Consider the following 19,946-nt stretch of genomic DNA (forward strand, 5'->3'; position numbering starts at 1 on the left):
GGGACACACTCACACGAGCCTAGTCTCCTGACTAGCCTGACCTCCTCCATCTTTTCACTTTCACTCACCCTCTGATTTGCCTCGTCAACTCTGTTAAATACTGAGGAGAATGATCATTTTACATTCTTGAATCTTTAGCAAGAAATCCCTCTGAGGCCTTTCTACAGCCAGTCACTTTAAAAGCCACGGCTCGGGCTGGCTACTTGCTCTTCCTGCCTGCCTGCATGGATATCTGCTCTAACCGGACAAGCCACTGAGGAATACTCAAGGGAAGGAAGTGACATTGACAGGTGCTCCCTCCCTCCTTCCTTCCTTACTCATGTAAACATTACCCCCCTCCTTGCAGCAGGCCTAAATAGGACATCAGTGGGATATTTGAAATGAATTAAATGCGTTTGCTGCTATTTATTATCAAACTGTAGCTCAACTATCAGGTAATTTAAGGTGACACAGAGCGGAATTAACATAATTAATTATTAATTAATCTGTGTGTGTGTGTGTGTGTGTGTGTGTGTGTGTGTGTGTGTGTGTGTGTGTGTGTGTGTGTGTGTGGGTGCATATGTGTGCGTGTGTGTGTGTGTGTGTGAGTGACAGAGATGATCTCCCTGGTTGCCCATTGATGTAAGTCAGACCATGACTGAAGGGAATACACAACCAATAGCACGTAGTTGGTCATTCCATGTCAAGACAAAACAAAGTAAAGCAAATAGAGTCCACTCCGACCACAGATCTGCTTTAAACAAAAATCTTTCCATCATCCCACACACAGTGAAATGTCAACTTTCTACTTTGGGCTCTGTGCTGCAGAGGTAAGTTGTATGATTACAGTGACAACAGGGTGTGTGACACAACTGCACAGGAAACAAATGTCCACATACTGTATACCGGCCAGTGTATTTCTTCTTAGTACAATATGTGAGTCACCAGACAATTTAGAGTTCACTATGTCACTGTACATAAATGGTTCATAAAAGCTTTATTGTTGCGTAATGTAAGTGATGGAAGATGAATCAACCCCGTATGAACAGAAGTAACACACTACCTGTTCTTTGACTGAGGCCAGGATGTTGTTGGCGGTGTTGTCGGCATCCATGTTGCGGCGAGTTGAACTGTCGCGGATGGTCAGCAGAAGCCCCTCCTCCGTCACTGGGCTCTGCTCAGGAGCTGGCATTCCTTCTGTGTGGACACACACACACACACACACACACACAGGTGCTCTTCTGAAAACAACACAATCTTGTGTGACTGTGTAAATGCAAGTGCAAACACACTCCACTCATAAATACACACTTGAGTTAACCACTCCCTGATACACACAAGCGAGTGATGCTGAGTAGTGACTATCAATGGTCACACACCACCACCAGCAATACACACCAACACACCCACACACACCATATGGCCCAAAGAGAAAAAGATTGTCAATGTTTCACGTCTGTGACAGTGCAAATCAATGCCATATGGCCTTGAGACAACACACTAGTGAAATGATGATCTGTGTGTGTAATACAGCCACGTGAAAAAAATACAACAGAGAAAAAATATATTTTCTATTAAATACCATTTGAAAAACCTGTATAAACTTAACACCAAAGAACAACATTAACAATGCAAATTATTAACAACATACAAGTAAGATAAAATAATTAAAAATTAGCCAAAGCTATAACACTTCTTTTTTTTTTTTTTTTACAAAATACTGTTGAAAAACAACAGAACTAAACTCCATTGTGGAGATGATTCGCATGGTGAAAATTCTTCATCAATCAAGTTCTCCTATATTTACAAAGTAAATTAAACAGCTACTGTTTCACAGTACTGTGCGACAGGGTCCGAAATTAACACTCGCCAAATGTGGAGGCGGGCCAAACACCGGCGCACACACCAGACACACGCCACTGCCTTCTGTTTACTGATAGCTAGTGTTTGACTCAGGCTAATGAATTAGCTAGTAAGGTGCTATTTTCGGCAGCCAACCTTCCAAAAGGAAGCACAGGAAACAGAGTCTCCCGTCCCACCCGAGAGGCTCCGACACATTGTCCGCACTCCGTGTACGTGGTGTGTCTGTCCGAGCCTGTCTCCACCGCTCCCACCTGCAGGTTGTCAGCTGTGTGTCTGCCTGGTATGCTCTCGGACTGCCGATTTAACTCGCCGGTCCTCATCAATATAGTTTCATCATGTGTCCCATCCACAAGGAAAAAAAAGGAGCTTAAAATGCAACTTGCGATGTGATCTTGTAATCTGGACAGGGAGGATAACGGTGTGTTGCTATTCGTCCTTCTCAGCGCGACACAGGTTCTTGGATCTGAGTGCCACGCTTTCCGGTTTCATATTGCATATCATTACAACCAAAATAATTGCAGTACTCAATACTATTGAATCGCAATACTTTTTGAATCGCATATCGTCCCAGCTTGGTATGCATGTTTTTGTATAAGATGCAGTGGATAGGTTTAAAAAGATGAGCAAGGTCGGGCCTTTGGGAAAAAATTTGAAACAACAAACAAGTCAGCAGCCCAACGGAAGACATAAGGTGTTCCTGTCTCCTTCGCTCTCTCTGGCCTCTTGTCCGGGATTAAAATGAGAAAGGGGAACAAATAGTTATGGTCTCATTATATCTGTTGACAGGAACAGTGTCAAGGGAACACTGCTCAAGGTGTATCCATATTTACTAGAAGGAGCCTGTTGAGCCAGACAGGGCAGCTAAAGGCTGCAATGGCTGCCTCGTACCTCAGAGCTGCAGCAGTAGACAAAAGCAAGAGGTCTAATAACACAGGAGGTATGTGATTTTAGGGAAACAGGGATTTTAGTATCACTTTTACAGTCTTAGAGATCCACTGCCACTGTCAAATCCAAGATACAAACATAAAAGATAAATTCCACCCCTTGGTTTCTACACATATATCTTGGCTTACATGCTGTACTTCACTAAACCACACAGAATGCATTCACGGTGAGACACAGTCTTTATATGATGCCAATGTGTAGAAGAATATTAGCTGCTAAAACTACCATGAAATAACAGTATGGTAATTTATATAGTCCTGCTGCAAAGAACTGAACTCACCCTCCTTTATTATTATAATTCCAATTCTAATCTTAGTCCATAATGGTTGCCTCAGGGTGACTGGAAGAATTAATATACAGTATCTTTACTGATTACGTCAATTTTGTGCAACATCAATTCAAAGGGTTAAAAGGTCATTTGCTGTATTGTAAAAGCATGTGCGCACACACACACACACACACACACACGAGCGCGCACACACACACACAGTTTGTGTGAGTTGGCTGGGTTGTTTACAGTGAGAACATAAAAGTTTTTGGCCAGGGCTGGCCATGGGATGAGGCATTGGAGGGAAGGGGGGTCCTGTAGTACGTGGGAGGTCCCCAGACATTACGGCGAAATGTGACCCTGAGGTATTCTGGGAGTCTGTCACCAAGGCAGCGTTAGCATTTCAAAGTGTCTGAGCTGAACCGGGGCATATGCCAGCCCTGGTGTTAAATGACAGATAGTTTTACTAGCCCTAAGTATGTTAGTCCACACAGGATATTCCACGTGTTCCCCTGTCAGTCTCCCAAATTCCTTTCCTGCTCATTCATAGTGTTGCAACACACGCCCCGACTCCCTCCCACGCGCAGCCTTTGAATCAAGGGCATGGCTCTTGATTCCCGGAAAACTCAGCGACAGGAAACGCAGAAAAGCTGTTTAAATTTGACAGGACTCCTCCTCTCTGACTTTGGCACAAACATAGAGAACAACACCGACAGGACTGACTGAGTGCACATTTGAAGCTTACAGAAGTTGCCAACCCGGTCGAGGTGGACAAAAATCCTTTCTTCTTTCTCTTTCAGTATTTTCTCAAAGAAAAGGAACCGCAAAGAGTGGTGTGCATCTATGAAAACTGGTCACGGTAATTTTCATGTAAATTACCATATATTAAGTATAATATAGGCACGCATAACCTTTTTGTAACCCCTTCACTTATCAAAAATCTGTGAATATAAGCTCTCCTAATGAATATTTCTCAGCTGTCTGGACTTCACTGTAGGAAAGTGTACATTAAGCAGACTGTAGGAAATAGAACAACAACAAAAAAGCATACTAAAAAAGGAAAGAGACTCCCTTTGAAGGCCCCGTTAAGCAAATGTATCTGAGCCTACCTCTGAAATTCACCATTATATCTGGTCCAGAATGATTTCACTCTGCTTAGCTTGGAGTTACCTGCAGCTCTGGGATGGGAGTGAAGACAACAATGCGGCTGCGGCACACGAGTGACTGGTTCTTCAACATTTCTCTTTGTGTTTCCCTCCAAATGCTGAGGGGGGAAATAACCTTGGGGAACTGCTAAGCGGTTACAAACATTGGTGTGTGAAGCCATTAGACAGTTTGAAGAACAAGCACAAGACTGAGAGCCAGGTTCAAAGCCAAATCTGTGCAGCTTTTAAGGCTGCCATTAGGTTAATGCCTAAGGACAGTATTGTGTAGTTCCCACAATATAAAGAGAACCTTATTCTGGTCTAAACAATGACGCAAAACATTGTCTAATTATTAGCAACAAAAAAAAGGTTTACGCAGATAAAAACTCTTCATGACAACATCTTTGAGCATGGCTAGCTAATGACAAAACACAGCTGATTATTTTAAACAATACATCTTTTGGTGACAAATGTATCCAACTATTCGACGTGCAATAATAAGCATCTCTTTAACAAGACGTTCTAGTCGTTCTAGTCAATGCTAAATCTCCCCCTTAAAGTATCGTAATCCTCGATGCATCCATGTCTGCCAAGAAAAGTCTTAGCCTGACTTGTCAGATCATGTGATCTGATCTACTGAACTCACACTCCGGCCGCTCCTCAGAGCTTCTTACACACAGCCCTCTTTCCGTGATTCACCGTCTTCCAGATTTAATGTAGTTTATGGTTCAATGAAGGAAATGGAAATGGAAGCTATAGTGCAACATGTTGCAAAATCTGACCAATACTGTTAGTGTCAAATCTTAATAAAAAAAAGCATGTTTCTGAAGGGTTGCTTAAGATAAATCTACTGTCCCAGATTCAAAAAATACCGCCTTCTTGCATCAATTTCATCTAAAGACAAGAATTTATCAGTCCTCTGATCCTGTGGCTTGTGTCACCTTCCCCGAGGAGCACTGCAGCAGCAAATATAACACTGGCCGTCACACACGCTTTGTTTACATGCACACAGGAAACCAGGTTACTGGGAGAAATCAGGTTAAAGCAAGAAACCAGATAACATGTTTACATGCACCATAGTAACATGATAATTGTAACTCCTCAGTCAGTAAGCGCATTTCTCCAAGGGCATATTTTGAGCCAAGACAGCATATTTAAATGTATCAGTGATTTATCATTCTGAACCTTGAAGAACTGTCTTCTTTTGGATTGATGGTGTGATGAGTGGTGGGGCATTTGAATTTTATATCCTGCACTCAAACGAATAAAACCAACTTATTTATTTCAATTTCTGTTTAAGGACGCACCAATATAACCTTTTCATGCCTACACTGCTTTCACATTGATACTACCTGTCCGTCAGTCGGCAATGAGGGAAATTTGTCTTCAGGAGGTTGAGTGACACAAGGTCACAGACGTTCAACAGAGACAAATGGAGATGAGCTGAGACATTATAATAAACTAGCCTACATTTCAATTGCAGGGAGTCTCAGAAAAGCAGCAGTTCATTTGCGGATTGCTCTGACTGGCTGAGCTAAAAAGGGCCGAGGAAATCTACAGCTCAATCTGAGCTGAGAGCTGCTTAAGAAATATACAGCAGGCTTTGCGCTTATATACTCTTTATACCTCTTTTTGGTGAAAAAAAGAAGTGATAACAGTTAATAACCATCTTCTTAAAACTCGTTTTGAGTTCACCATACCGAAGCCAACATGGCAATCCATGAAGTGAAATCACAACAATACCTACTCATAAGAGCTATATTGTGTACATTGAGTTAATAACTGTTGTACCGTGTATAAAGAATCCCATTAAACCTCTGCCTCCAGCATAAGCACTTGAAATAACCATGAAGTGGTTAAAAAAATTGCACGCTTTACAGTATATCTAGGATGAATATAGTAGGGCAACCATGATGCACAAAGGGCTGATATTGTGCAGGTTTTCATCCAAACACCAAATTGACTAATTCACTGTATTCACTGATTAACACAACTTCAACCTGTTCAAGAGGAGCTGGAACATTCTGTTGTATGTTTTAATGAAACCCCACATGCTCAGGCCTCTCTGGGACATGGTTGCCCCATGGCACTTATCTAGAATGACCTAGCAGCGTTATGTAGCATGCGAAAGCATTGTGGGGAGACATCCAGTCCCATTACTAATCTTTCAGCAGCTACAACATGCAACGTCCCCAAAGACCCACAATGCTTAATCGCTTCCTCCACAAAGACTTTCTAAAAACTAAACTTTGTGGTCCAGTATGAATTATCAAAAATCACTCAAATTAAAAGTAACATTTTCTAGCGACAATTATAATTATAATCTTTGATAAATAAATAAGACCTAACGAATTCTTTGTAAGCGCTCAATGGACTTGCCAACAACAAAACACAAAAAAAGATGTTTCACTTTTTGCTGCTCTCAACAGCTGAAGATGCTCCGCTCATATCAACACACCCAACAGAAGAGAAATGTCTCCTATTCAGAGCAGAAAAAGTCACACACACACACACACACACAAATCACTTTATCAACCATTACCTTGAATAGGCTGCACAGAGTAAGCTGCACACAATGACGTAGCCTCCTTTAAATAGACACATACCTGTCCTTCTGTTGATATAGGGTTGAACGCGGTGAGAAGTACGAGGCTATATGGAGTGGCGAGACAATATTCTGTCAGGATCTCCTCCACTTTCTCTCCAAAGCGGACATGCAAACGCATCATACAGAGGCTGCACCCATGCCTACCTCCCACCTTGACCTCACCCCGACAAATGTTGCAATAACCGGAGGCCTATCTGAGCATGTGTATCCACAGGGCAAGGCTTGCCTTGCTGAGTAAAGGCAGGAAACAGTCATTTTACAATCTATTCAACACGCTAATGCGCAAAGAATAATAAGACAAGCTGCATGCACACTCCCTGAGCTGCACTTTATCTTGCGAGATATGTTTACTCAACAAGGCCATGGGGAAGATGGCTGCAGACCAAATAATCCATGTTTGCAATGTGCAGCAGTAAAAACACAAGGCTAACTTTCTGTGAACAACTTCCTAAAGTGATCATTCACCCTCTGCATCATTTCTTCGTGACAATACCGCAACTAACGGGGAGCAGAGTGGCTCGACTCAAATCCCATCAGCTGTTTTCAGCATGTCACCACCAGTAATATGTTGTGACAGAAGAGGACATAAATTATTTTGATTGCATGTAAATCCCTTAAATAGAATCTGAGTTTGTGCTAGATAGACGTGCTTCATTCTGTCGCACATTGTTAAACACATACGTTTAACACCCTAATGCCTTTCTGCATACAATTACAATGCATTCATAACAGCAACAATGCTTCCCAAGAAGGAATTACAGCACATTGCTGTGTACATCTCTAGAGAAGTCAATGCTATAAGCTCATTCCTCGGGCAGCGCATGTTGCACAAGAAAAATGTAACAGGAGATTTAATGCACTAAGCTAATTGACAAAGTTGAAGAAAATAATTTGATTGTGGGGAACGTTTATTACTCAACCTCATTTAACAGTTGAGCTAAAAATGTGTTTAATCAATGCTGCCGTTTTAGCGACCCTATGCACTCCATTTGCTGTGTCAAACATTTTCCCACTGCGGAGCATATCAGATGGTCATCAAATGATCGTGTTAAGAGTTTATGTATGACTGAAATACCACGATCATCCAAACTGGAAAAGGGAAATTAGCATTATACATGTTCTGCTATTGGTAGTGCCCTGGCTCTCACAATGTAAGGTGTCTTAAAGAACTGACTCAGCACGTTCTATTTAGACTGATTACAGCGTAGTCAGTCACAAAGCTCAGAAATTGATGACTTTTGCTTAGTTGACTGCTTCTTGATAAAAAAAGCAATAATAGACCAAAGGGTAAAAACCAACATGGGGATGATGCAGACATTCCGCCAAGGCTTGTCCTTCTTTTTATTTATTAAAAAATAAAAATAAAAATAAATAAAATCACCTTCATTTTTACAGGCAAGTCATCAAGAACAGGTTCTTATTAACAATGGCGGCCTGACATGTGGCATTGCCACTTAAGGAAAGGGAAGGAGGGCGAGATAATAAATACATTAGAAATGCATACAGTCCTTGAACTAGAAACTCATTTGGGAATTCAGATCTAAAGGTTCAAAGGAAGGCAACATGACTAGCTGTTTGTAAATTCAACATCTGGGCACAGTATATTGATATACCATTAAAAAACACTGATAGAAAGGAGAACATCTGTCAATACTTTTCCCCGTAAGGTGTGTTGTGAAGATTTACTGCAAGAACAAATGAACAAAAACACAAACAAAAATAGAATATTGAGATTGAGAGAATAATTTCGACTCTGCGGTGACACTGACTTGTGAACTTTGGGGAACTTGGAAAAAAACAAAAAAGAAGGGAACTCTTTTCCTGTGAAGTATTATAATGGATAAACAGAGGCCTGACCATGTGCCCGGCTGCTCAATGCTTCTTCAACATGTTCTATGGCTTATATGCAGTTTTAAGGCACATAAAGCATCGATCACTCAATCATTTGTATAGCATCTTGTGCAGTTTAAAGTGCTTCCCAGATGACTGACAAGCAGATAAGACAAAAAGCGTAGACCGTAAAAGCATTAAAAAAACGACCCAATTAGAAAGCAATGCACGTGAAACAATAAAAAAGACGAAACAGCAATAAAAATAGATTTAAGAGCCATAATAAGAATTATTGTAGTAAAACAGGGTGAAATAAAAACTAGATTAAAAAAGTACATAAAAAGAAAAACAAGACTTAAAAGATGACAATAAAAAAGATTCCAAAGTCAACTAACATCAAATTAACATTAGCCTTCACTTGAAAATGAAGCCAAAATAAAGAAAACTGTAAATTAATAATAGAAGAATAGATTTGTTCTTTGCACCAATTGTTTTTCAATTACCCTGTGGTGGGTGGTTACACAGTATGTGAGATGTTTCAGAGATGGTAGGTAACAGCTAAAGGGGCAATTAAAAAAAACTGCTGCAACTTTTATAAGTACTTCCAGTGCACAATCAAAAGCTAACATGTAACATGTAACATGTAACTGTACCTGTTATTAAAGTTAATGCCAACCATAGCCAATAACAGAACTTACATCAACCTTAGACTTAGGTTGAACATTTCAGCATTCAAATTGAATTGAAAGGGAAAAGAACAATATCTTCAAGATCAAACATACCGGGATAAAACCCACAAGAGCTAAAATAATAACTGGAATAAGGGAAATGTTTTTAAAAAAAAATCAATTCCTGTACCTAACCATCAGGACACGGACATGCATCAAACCATGATGCAGCAAAACGGAAGGAATGTAGTTACCAAAGTAAATGTCAGGTCAGCCAACCAGCACCAGCTGGCCTTTTAAAACAAAGACCTTGTTAAGGTGAGTATGCATTGTGTTGGATAACCAAAGTTTGAAAACTGATTTGCTTAGTTTGTCAAAAAAGATATTCCTTGGGGTTTTACACAGACAAAAAGGTGAATATCTCTTACTGCAATGTCAGTGGGTACAGAAGGGGAACGTAGGGGTTTCTGTCAGATGGCAACATATGGATGATCTATCAAACGGGAATTAATTGAAAAAATAAATCACACCCCACAAGTTGGTAAAAATAAAATTACCTTTGGATGTACTCTGTAATGATTCATGGAGGATGTATGTTGTGCAGTTGTGCTGGGGTACACTTTTTTTTTTTTTTTTTCAAAAGATAGTCTAGAATTTATATCCTTTATAGATGCAACAGACTAGAAGCGTGGTCTCCATCCAATCATCGTATCACACAGAGATACTCCTGCAAATCTTTTTATATATATTCAGTGTCTGACATCACAATATGCTATTTCTTATCCCAGAAGACACAACATATGTGCATCTCTTTTACTATGTGTGAATGAAGTTTTTTCAGCGTTTCTGGGTTCATTTAGGCTGCAGCAGGAAATCTTAACTGATGTGTGAGCACCTGGGAGTAAATGTCCATCCTACAATAGGTGGGCTTTTACTGCAGCACAGTTACTGGAGCATGCATAGAACACACTTTAGATGCCAGCAAAACAGTTCATCCAGACAAGAACCTGCACCACCTGATAATGTTGTAGTTTCTGTTCCTGTTTCAATTACCTACCACACACTATGGCTCTATGGATCTGTATTTATATTAGTATTTTTCTACTTACTTACTTGTACTTACTTTTTCAATTATTTATATTATGGTTACACTTCAATATCATCTATATTATGGTTACTTATTTTTGCCATGTTATTTAATTGCATATTATTCAATTCACTTTCACTTACATTGCAATATTTTTCGTACTCTGGCCACCTCACTTTAAAATACCTTTTATTTAATGCTACTTTACATTCATGCTGTACTTGTTGCACATTGTTTGTTGTTTGCTTGTTTGTTGGTTTGCTTTTTACTGTGTTAAACTGCTGTTGTAACACAGGAATTTCCCCATTGTGGGATGAATAAAGTCTTATCTAATCCGAGAATAAACCCTTTAACATGTTGGATGGATTTGTAAGCTGGTAGAATTAAAGTTATATCTATATATACATATATATTTCAGCTTTGATTTTAACATGATATCGTTACTTTGATAGCAGAGGAGATACAGTACAAGCTTTGATATCACACAGCCTTGCCCACACCTGCCTCCCAACTCCACAACCAGATGCAAAGCTTAGGATCTATAAAATGCCATTTTAAATGGCATGTGCTTGAACTGTACAGTATTTGTTCATTTCCGATGTCAACAACTCCCTTTCTCAGGAGTTAATATAACTTTGTAGCAGACTTTTAAATGCCTTGACATTCAAGAAGTAAATCTTCTGCTTCTTAGCGGAGTTTTGTGAAAGCAGGTGAGTCAGACTAGTCCCGCAGATTGTTAGAGTTTCTAGTTGTAGTCTGGGAACAGGCGTAAACCTCTTGGTCACTAGAACGTAACCTGACATTGCAGAGATGCCTTAATCTCCAGACTAAATGCAGCCACCAAGTGCACTCACATACCACTCTGGGATGATACCTGAACCCACAAACAAGTTATTTGAGTTTTTGAAAAGTCTAAACCAAGAAGCGCACATGCAGGCTACGTTCATGTCCGTGGCTTATGTGCTGCAACAATAAATCAATTAAGGAATTTGTCAATTGACAGAAAATCACTAAGAAATTTAATTGATTCATTCTGGGATTTGTTTTTGTACTTTTGTAGCTTTTTTATGAATAAAAAGTGACTGATAGATATTATTATTAATGTTTGTTTATTACCTAGCACTTGGCCTCCTGTCATTTTGCATAAGTGGAACCCAGGGAAAAGCAAGTTTAGGATCCCTTCTGTACATACTACGGTAGTGTTTTCACGGGGGGGGGGGGTCATTTATTATGTCCTGCACTCCGCTGGGATGGTCCCCTGTACCACTCCTGCTTTACCATCAGTAAAGAGAGCTTTTAGCTGTGGTGATAATGTGAGAAGCAGTGTGAATTATCCATCTATGTATTACGTGCCCTGTTGAGCTAATTCTGTAGCCCCATATATAGATAAATAGATGGGATTGTTTGAGCAACGAGGCTTGCAAGAAGACTCTAGTAGTAAGACTGCATGTGGAGCAATAACAGTGGAAAAGCTCTGTCCCTTTGCAGCTACTGTCCACAGAGCAGACACTGGCGAGAAGCAGTCTTTCAGACTCAGCATGTCGGGCCTATGGAGGGCTATTTTACTGGACAAAATCTATTGTGCACCTAATCTCCAAAAGCCCTGACATGCTTTGTGTTCTGTATTATCTTTAGCTGTCCGGGATCCAACCAAAGCATTAAATCTGGGGCTCTTTCAGGAATCTATCTACATATCTGGTATGATCAACAATCAGCCAGCAGCCGCACATGTCAAGGCTTATCCACACTAGCCATTGCCAGGCAACTGTCTCTGTAACTTTGGCAAAGTGCAATATAGAATTTTGTAATTTATAAGATCCTCCATTTTGCACATTCACTCTGCACACTGTATTCATGCACTTTTAAAGGGCATACTTTTTGTTTATCGTTAACTCTTACATTATATTAGTACTGGTGTTTTGATGTAGATATTCTATTAATTCACTGCACTGTTCTTAGTTCAGAATTGTTTCACACGTGTACTGCTGCTGTGAGACGGGAAATTCCCTAAATGAAGTATTTCTCTCTCTTTCCATCTATCTGTCTAGTTTTATTTTTACATATGATAAGCACCCCTAATTTGAAAGTGTGCTTTGCTGCAAATTCATGATTAAAAATTAAACTTGGAATCCATTAATACAATGTTGAGTCTTCACAATATATCATATTAGAACCCGACCGATCAATATTACCGGCCGATATTAGGCATTTCCCGCACTATCCATTTTGGCATTTATATATATATATATATAAATATATATATAAAATATTCATTCATTAGAAGTATTTATAATGACAAATAAATTGTTCTGATAAATGAATATTAAACAATGAAATAAAAACGGATGGTCAACCATGTTATATATATATATATATATATATATATATATATATATATATATATATTGGCCGATATATCGGAATTTCGGATTTTAAAATAACTATATTATATATTTGTATCGGTATAGACCTAAAAATCCTTTCGTGGTCAAGCTCTATATTAAAGATATTGAAAACATGTTTTATATTAATAATTGGCATGCTTGCGGTTTTAAGTCTCCTGATTGATAGAACAAAGACAGATTTTTGGAATGGAAATTCCCCACTCCACTGCATGTGGTCTGTTCTCAAGGGAGGCAGTAGAGAAACTCTCTTTAGACCACACCATGCAAATGTGGGATGGAAAGAAGTTACAGTATGTGGGGGGGGGGGATTTGATGAAAACTTGCTACTACTAACTGTTACTATCGTCCCACTTTGGAACCACATAGTAGCAGAGAGCCGCCCACACACACAAAACAAACCTACTAAAACACAAATCCACTTTTGAACAAATTGGAATAAATATGGAAACTCTCAAATGATCCAGTAAACAATCTCTAGTGTAACGTAAACATGAACATTAGAATTCCTTTTTGATTGTAGCAAGTAAAAAAAATGTGTAGGCTAACAGAAGAGAGTGAAACAAATACAAGAAGGAAAGGCCTGCTAAACTGTTGTCAGTTCCAATTAAAAAGAACTCACCATGAAGACTGGTTCAAACAATCACACCAACACACAAAAAGCCTTTTTCAACGGTTGTGTTTTTGTCTACTGGGGCACAAGGTTGTTCTTTGTGCAAAAAATGTTTTCTTACATCTACTAGTACCAACAAAACCAATACAGAAAGTTTCCCAGACATACATCACTATCTTGTGCAGCAAGAGTGATAAACAACCTGGAGTATGACAAATGAAATGGACAACAGGTTGGCTGGATGTCTGACCTGCTAAAACTTCTCTCGTGGCTTGTGCCAAACACAGTGACACTGCTTAGAGTACACGCAGAAACTACTAAAAAAACATGAGAATCGGACTCTTCAAACCCAACGCCCCGCTGTTATTTCAATTCCACAGTAAACCACGCTCAATGGCTGTCAGCTGTGTAGCGGTGTGTGTCTTGTGTAGTAATGTGAATCACGAGGGGAGCAACCTGACAATTCCTCTGCACTGTGCATCATGTGTCGGAAATTGACTGAGTGTGAGAGAAAGTTCACATTTGATCTAATTTGCACTTCCAACTTGCACTATGGCAGTAAAAAGCAGGCAGATAACCTTTCCACACCTGCATGGCAACAGGGGAGACTGGATGCACTGCTCCCAGCACATTTCATGTGTAAGGCCTAATAGGGGTTGGGGTACAAGACTTGACCTTTCTTGAACACCCATAATAACAAAATTAATATCTGCTACTTCACTACTTGGGAGTTTATTTCAGGTTTAGCCAGACAAACATGACACAAGGGCAAATGAGCTATCCCCCTTGCAGTAACATTACTGACACTGATATTATAGAGACCAGACAAGTAGCCTATTGTGTTATTACACTATGAGTGGAAGAGTGAGCAAAGGACTTTAGGTTGCATGGGAGGCATGTGTAGCCTACTATTGTGCATTTATTATCAGACCTACTTTTTAAGCCAAAGTAGGACATGGAAGGTTTATATACATGTGCCTCTTCTAAGGGTATAAATCCTGAGGGAGTTCGACTACCTAGCTAATTCACCAGGCTAAAAGAAGGCTGCACTTAAATGCATTGGTAATTTGACTTGTCTTTATTGAGCTTCCGGGGCAATAGTCCATCTTGTCTAAAAAGGTAGGGTATTCTTGCACAATGCAAGACATTAAGACCGTACTGTCTCGGTACACGTTAAAAGAAACGCCCCTGCTTAAAATGCAGATTAGGGTCATTAAATATGGCGTAGTTTGAATGTAGCGAGTGAACGTAAAGGTAAGCTTATCTTGTGGGAGCAGAGAGTCGGAATCTCCGCCCCTCACCGACCTCGCATTCCAGAGATTCCCACACTCTAAGCTCACCTGCCTTTTCCTTCCCCACTTAGCTAACAACCCGCTTTCAAGGGCAATACAACAGAAAAGTGAGCCTTTCTGTTGTACCGGGAAAACTAAAAGCTGAGGGCAGCGAGGTCCATCAAAGGTGTGCGCTGTAGGCGATGACTCGGTCACAAGATCAAGATTAACGCAGTATTAGATTCTCTCCCGCTGTGAAGAAGCCTTAAGAAGTTTTTTTCTTGTGGCTCATACAACTAAACACTTTCTTTAGACAGTTAATTCAAGACTTTTCGAGTTCAAGTAACGTTAGCGGTCCATGACCTCCTGCCTTGCGTACAGATGATTGAATGCTTTCCCTACGTTTTCCCCCAATTATTCTGCAGTTAGTAAAAGAGCATTAAAAGCCATACCTTGGGAGAACCGTTTTTCCGCTGCCGGAACGGATCTACATTGGAACATGTAACTTGATCGGTAAACTCCTGTAGTTTAGTCCCATGCATGTGGAAGAGGGAAACACTCCTCCATAGTCTGTAAGAAGAAGACGATCGACCCTTCCGCTGCTCCCTAGTTCCACCAGCAAAGCAAGGCAGGCAATGCGAGCGTGCATGACGTCAGTGGGAACATGGGAAAGCTGTGCGCACTCCTGATTGGTCGCAATGGGAGCAGGGGTTGTTCCACAAGAGGTTTCGTAGTGTGGAATGAACCAATAACAGTAAAGATGATAGTTTCCTTGGTTACAGTTTTTGTCAATCTACACACTGTACAGAGGGATAGCACAAGGTAAGCTAGGGTTCAGTGGGTTAAATGTTCGTTTTTCCTCTCATAGATGAGAATTGATACTAGTCGTGTGTGTTGGAGTTAGTTATTTTATGAGGCTTTGTAAAACTTTCCAGTGTTTCTGTTCACAATGTTTGTCATATTCCCATTTGTCTAACTTCGACTTCACCGTAGACCTTAGCGTTCGCATAACGGATAATGAAACAACTGATCCTCCGTGACACCTCTCCAGGTCTACCTTTTTGTAGCTAATATAAGTGATTGTAAAGGTTTGTGTGCCCCAGTATGTTTGTTGAACTATGGTAGAGCTGCAACTAACTATTATTATAGATCATTTCTTCTTAATTGAGAAACTAAAATGACTATCATCATTTCTGTTGATTGAATTGAGTTGTTTGACTTTTGAAAAGCTGTAACCAAGGAATTTGCTACATTTTTCCTAGTGCTACATGTCCCTTTCAAGTATGGAGAATTATCTTGAAAAAAAAATCAATGGCTACTGTTTGGTGGCTATTATGTCATGAATTCTTACCTTAGCTTGTCATTTCAAATGATTAACACCAAATGACTCATTGTTAGTAATAATAAACTAGCCATGTATTTAAAAAAGGTATGCCTATATGTCTCCTGGAGATCTGGAGATCCTTTCACTCAGATTAAATCCACCCCTGCATACTTCATACCAACCCTTTACACATTGTACATTTTAACTGACAAACTGACTGTGTGGCCACAATTTTCAAAGCTTATCCAAAACAAAGACACTGATTTTCCAGCTGCATATTTGATCACCTCGGGTGCACCATGTGTCCCCTCGAAAACACTAAAACTTGTGAGAGTCCAATGATTTTTGAGAAAATTGGGTATTTTGATGGGCTTTGTTGGTTTTGGCTTGTAGTCTCCTGTTAATCATTGGAATGACCCAAGTGAAGCCAGGCACCTTTGCAAGTAAAATTTTGTCTTTTATTGAAACTCTTTGCACAATCTCTGTATTGTTCCCATTTAGTTATTGATGCCTTTTTTTTGCAGGCACTGTAGTGCATACAAACTGAGCTCAGCAGTGATGAGTGGAAGGGTTCTGCATACATTCATTACAAACTACAGAGCAGAAGATGTGGGTAAGTCAGCAGAATCTGGGTCTGAAACATTGCTGACTTGTGACATAGTGGCCCATTCATCTGTTGAACAGATTTGACCTCAAGTCCCAATGTTGAATTCTCCAGGTACTGTCAAGTCTTTGATGCTTTTGTGAGAGGCAGCATTGCTTGTGTTTATTCACCTGCCTCTTTGAGTCACATCTGAACTACTCAAAAAAACTGCTACCCCCTACCCTTATGCAGGATTGCAGGGATTACCCATTCAACCCATTAGCGCTCAACTAGTGCTATTCCTTTGTCTTTACCTCTATTTCTTGCTTAGCTGATGTCAGCATAAGGACTTCAGACATTAAAAGTGATGAGTTTTCAACAATTCCAATGATCCTAATTCAACCATATCATTTGCTTTCATCCATGCAGAAAAACTGACAGTGCGGATGAAAAATGGTCTTGGCAGCTCAAAGTACAAACCGGCTGAATACAAAAGACTACAAGCTATTGTTGATGCCAAACGCCTGGAGTCTGATCTAATTGGATTAAAGGTAAAGTTCGGTTGTTATCAATATTGTGCCCGGGTTTAAAACAGCAATGTTATTAAAAAATCCATTTCTGTTACATTTAACAACATGGTGATTTAACTGCGAATAAATACAAATTTGCAGCAACACAATGACAGAGAATGTTTTTTTTCCAGAGAGTCCTCATGACCCACCACAGAAAGAATTTGAACTGGTGATAACACGATTTTAATGTGAGGTGATAAAACAGTATGTCTCCAATAATGGTAAATAGTATGTGTCATTTCTTTCTGTTTGCTCACCTTTCTTTCCACTCTCTTACACACCACATACTGTAAAGGGATTTCCTTTCACATGAAAACAGGCATTGCATAACCTTTACAGTTTGTTCAACAACATGAAACAAAGCAGTAATGTCACTGTCATACATAATAACATTGCCAGTTTCTTGAATATTCATTTGGCTGCCCAGGGTTTATATAAAACAGTTTGAAGTTCATAGTCATCCGACTCTGAGAAGAGCAGAAAGTTAATGCTAAGGGCAATGGAGATAAGGCTGTTAGACCTGCGGTATTTTAATTGGTAAAGTGTGGCAGAAGCCTTTTAGTACTACGGTTGCCTGTGGCTCCTTCCAACCCAACGCTCTGCATAACCCAGATAAGACCAGCTATGTTCACATTTGTTTGCCCTGCTGAAAGGCAGGCTTTCTGAGCATCTCCCGCTGGTGATGTGACAGAGGATAAATATACGACCATGATTCCCCAAAACCATGGGATCACTTTTTGCTCTGCAGGAAAGCACCAACAGCATTAGTAGTTACTAAAAAATTAAAAATGTTGCCTCTTGATAAGATTTTATTTTCCACAGCAGCACTGTACAAATACATTAAAACAATTTCTTTTGCCCAATTCTCTTACTCCCACCTGTTCATTGAGAGACAATGGGCCTTTTCCTTGGAATACATTTTGACATGTCACAATAGGAAAAGCTCTGGTATAAATAATGAAATGAATTATTGACAAATTCCATTTAGATGCTACAGGTTGTCCCTGTTTAGATGCTACAGTAAGTCCCTGTTCTGTGAGCGAAATCACAAAATTAGTGGATTATATTTACCCTCCGTCATTTTATTTTAGTGTGCAAATTCTGGATAGGAAATGTATGTTGGATATAGTGTCCTGAAAAATCCCACCATGGAACAAAAAATGCAGTGTCTATGGTGGGTACAAAACTCCCTGCTATTATACACACACATAATGCAAAAATAGTAGAAGGGTGAACAATAGAATGTAGCCATTGTTAATGTTTTCAATAACATGTGTTTTTCTTTTAAGTTCTTTTTACTGGTATTTAACAGACAACACATGTGCTTTTCTATGACAGGTGAACACATCTTCTTTGAAAAAGGGAGAATGTCAAATAATTCACAAAATACAGTCCACAGTGATACCACGGAGGGAGAGCCATGCATTTACACAATATCACATAGTAAACTACAGACATAATTTTTCTTGTATTATGGTTCTGAATAACACATGAGCAAATCAAAATCAATGGCTACCGTTTGGCTGCTATTATGTCATAAATTCTTACCTTAGCTTGTCATTTCAAATGATTAACACCAATGGCTCATTGTTATTAATAATAAACTAGCCATGTATTTAAAAAAGGTATGCCTTTAATTCTCCTGGAGATCTGAGCAAGAAATAGCAAGTCTTTAGTGGATCCAGAACAGACCTTTTTCCTTTCACTCAGATTAAATCCATCCCTGTATACTTCATACCAACCCTTTACACATTGTACATTTTAACTGACACAATGACCTGTGCTTTTCTGTGACAGGTGAACATTTCTTCTTTGAAAAAGGGAGAAAGTCAAATAATGTATGAAATACAGTCCACAGTGATACCACAGAGGGAGAGCCATGCATTTACACAACATCCCATAGTAAACTACAGACATGATTTTTTGTTGTATCATGGTTCTGAATAACACATGAGCACAATAATGTGTTGCTATAAAAATGTATTATTGACTTTCAACTCTGCATTCTTCCATTTGGGAGTGTTATGAAGTGTTATGTCAGGGATTTTGAAATTACCATACATTTTTTTATTAGTGTCAAAGTTGCGATTGACGGATAAGAGATATAAAAAAGGCATCAAAATCAGTAAGGTTTGGATTAAGAGATGACATATTAAATGCGATAGCAAATGTACATGTACATGAAAATTTGCATTACAAAGTGCAAGGGCAAAGATATGATGATGATGATGCATAGATTTCTTTTTAATCAGTTTGACACAAATGATTTAAAAAACGTAATGCCCACTAGAAAGCAGATTATTCTTGGTAAGATGTGAATGGGAGTCTAACTCTACACTTTGTAGTTTAATAGAACATATGTGATCATTAAGGGTGGATTTGATGGTTTTATTAGAAACTAGAAATCAGCTTTCTGTTTAGCTCTTCAGGTCTGTTTAGCTTATTAGACAGCCAATGCAAATTAAAATCACCTGGCATGGAATGACCTCAATTTCATTCAGAGCACCGCAAGTTTCCGATTATCTTTTGCAACACCAGCAGCAGCAACTTGACACACAGGTTGAGAGTCACAAATCACCACCCTAACTCTTTTTTTGATTTCCTATTAATATGAAATAGCTTGTACTCACATATTAGTTAGTGAGATATTCTTTTGTACAATTATCTGAGCCAGTGGCCTGTGTATAAAAACACTGATACAAGACAATGAATGACTGCACAGAGAGCGCTCTAAAGGAGGGCCTTGTTCTTTCATGATGAAAAAGGAAAACAAATGAGAGTAGATTAA

The 19,946-nt window shown here is 39.4% G+C and overlaps 2 protein-coding genes across 16 annotated transcripts in view; one reads left to right on the forward strand and one right to left on the reverse strand.

Moving 5' to 3' along the window:
* The window catches only part of pkp4 (plakophilin 4), a 78,605-nt gene extending 63,278 nt beyond the window's left edge, over window positions 1-15,327 (reverse strand). For 6 of the 11 annotated variants that reach the window (XM_034886486.1, XM_034886484.1, XM_034886493.1 and 3 more), the window contains exons 1-2: window positions 15,132-15,327; window positions 1,043-1,176 (exon numbers count right to left, since the gene is read on the reverse strand). In XM_034886486.1, coding sequence (XP_034742377.1) covers window positions 1,043-1,176; window positions 15,132-15,180 — 183 coding nt within the window. In that variant the 5' untranslated portion in view covers window positions 15,181-15,327. Of the gene's footprint in view, window positions 49-68; window positions 203-1,042; window positions 1,177-4,164; window positions 4,196-6,806; window positions 6,825-15,131 lie in introns of those variants that run through there. The other 5 variants (XM_034886489.1, XM_034886488.1, XM_034886490.1 and 2 more) reach the window with 5 other exon arrangements.
* Window positions 14,653-19,946, forward strand: part of LOC117953470 (coiled-coil domain-containing protein 148-like) — a 25,447-nt gene continuing 20,153 nt past the window's right edge. The window contains exons 1-3 of one of the 5 annotated variants that reach the window (XM_034886553.1): window positions 14,653-14,807; window positions 16,528-16,616; window positions 17,016-17,137. In XM_034886553.1, the coding sequence (XP_034742444.1) occupies window positions 16,562-16,616; window positions 17,016-17,137 (177 nt within the window). In that variant the 5' untranslated portion in view covers window positions 14,653-14,807; window positions 16,528-16,561. The other 4 variants (XM_034886550.1, XM_034886552.1, XM_034886551.1 and 1 more) reach the window with 4 other exon arrangements.

This window comes from Etheostoma cragini, chromosome 11, assembly GCF_013103735.1.
Source record: "Etheostoma cragini isolate CJK2018 chromosome 11, CSU_Ecrag_1.0, whole genome shotgun sequence".
Lineage (NCBI taxonomy): Eukaryota > Metazoa > Chordata > Actinopteri > Perciformes > Percidae > Etheostoma > Etheostoma cragini.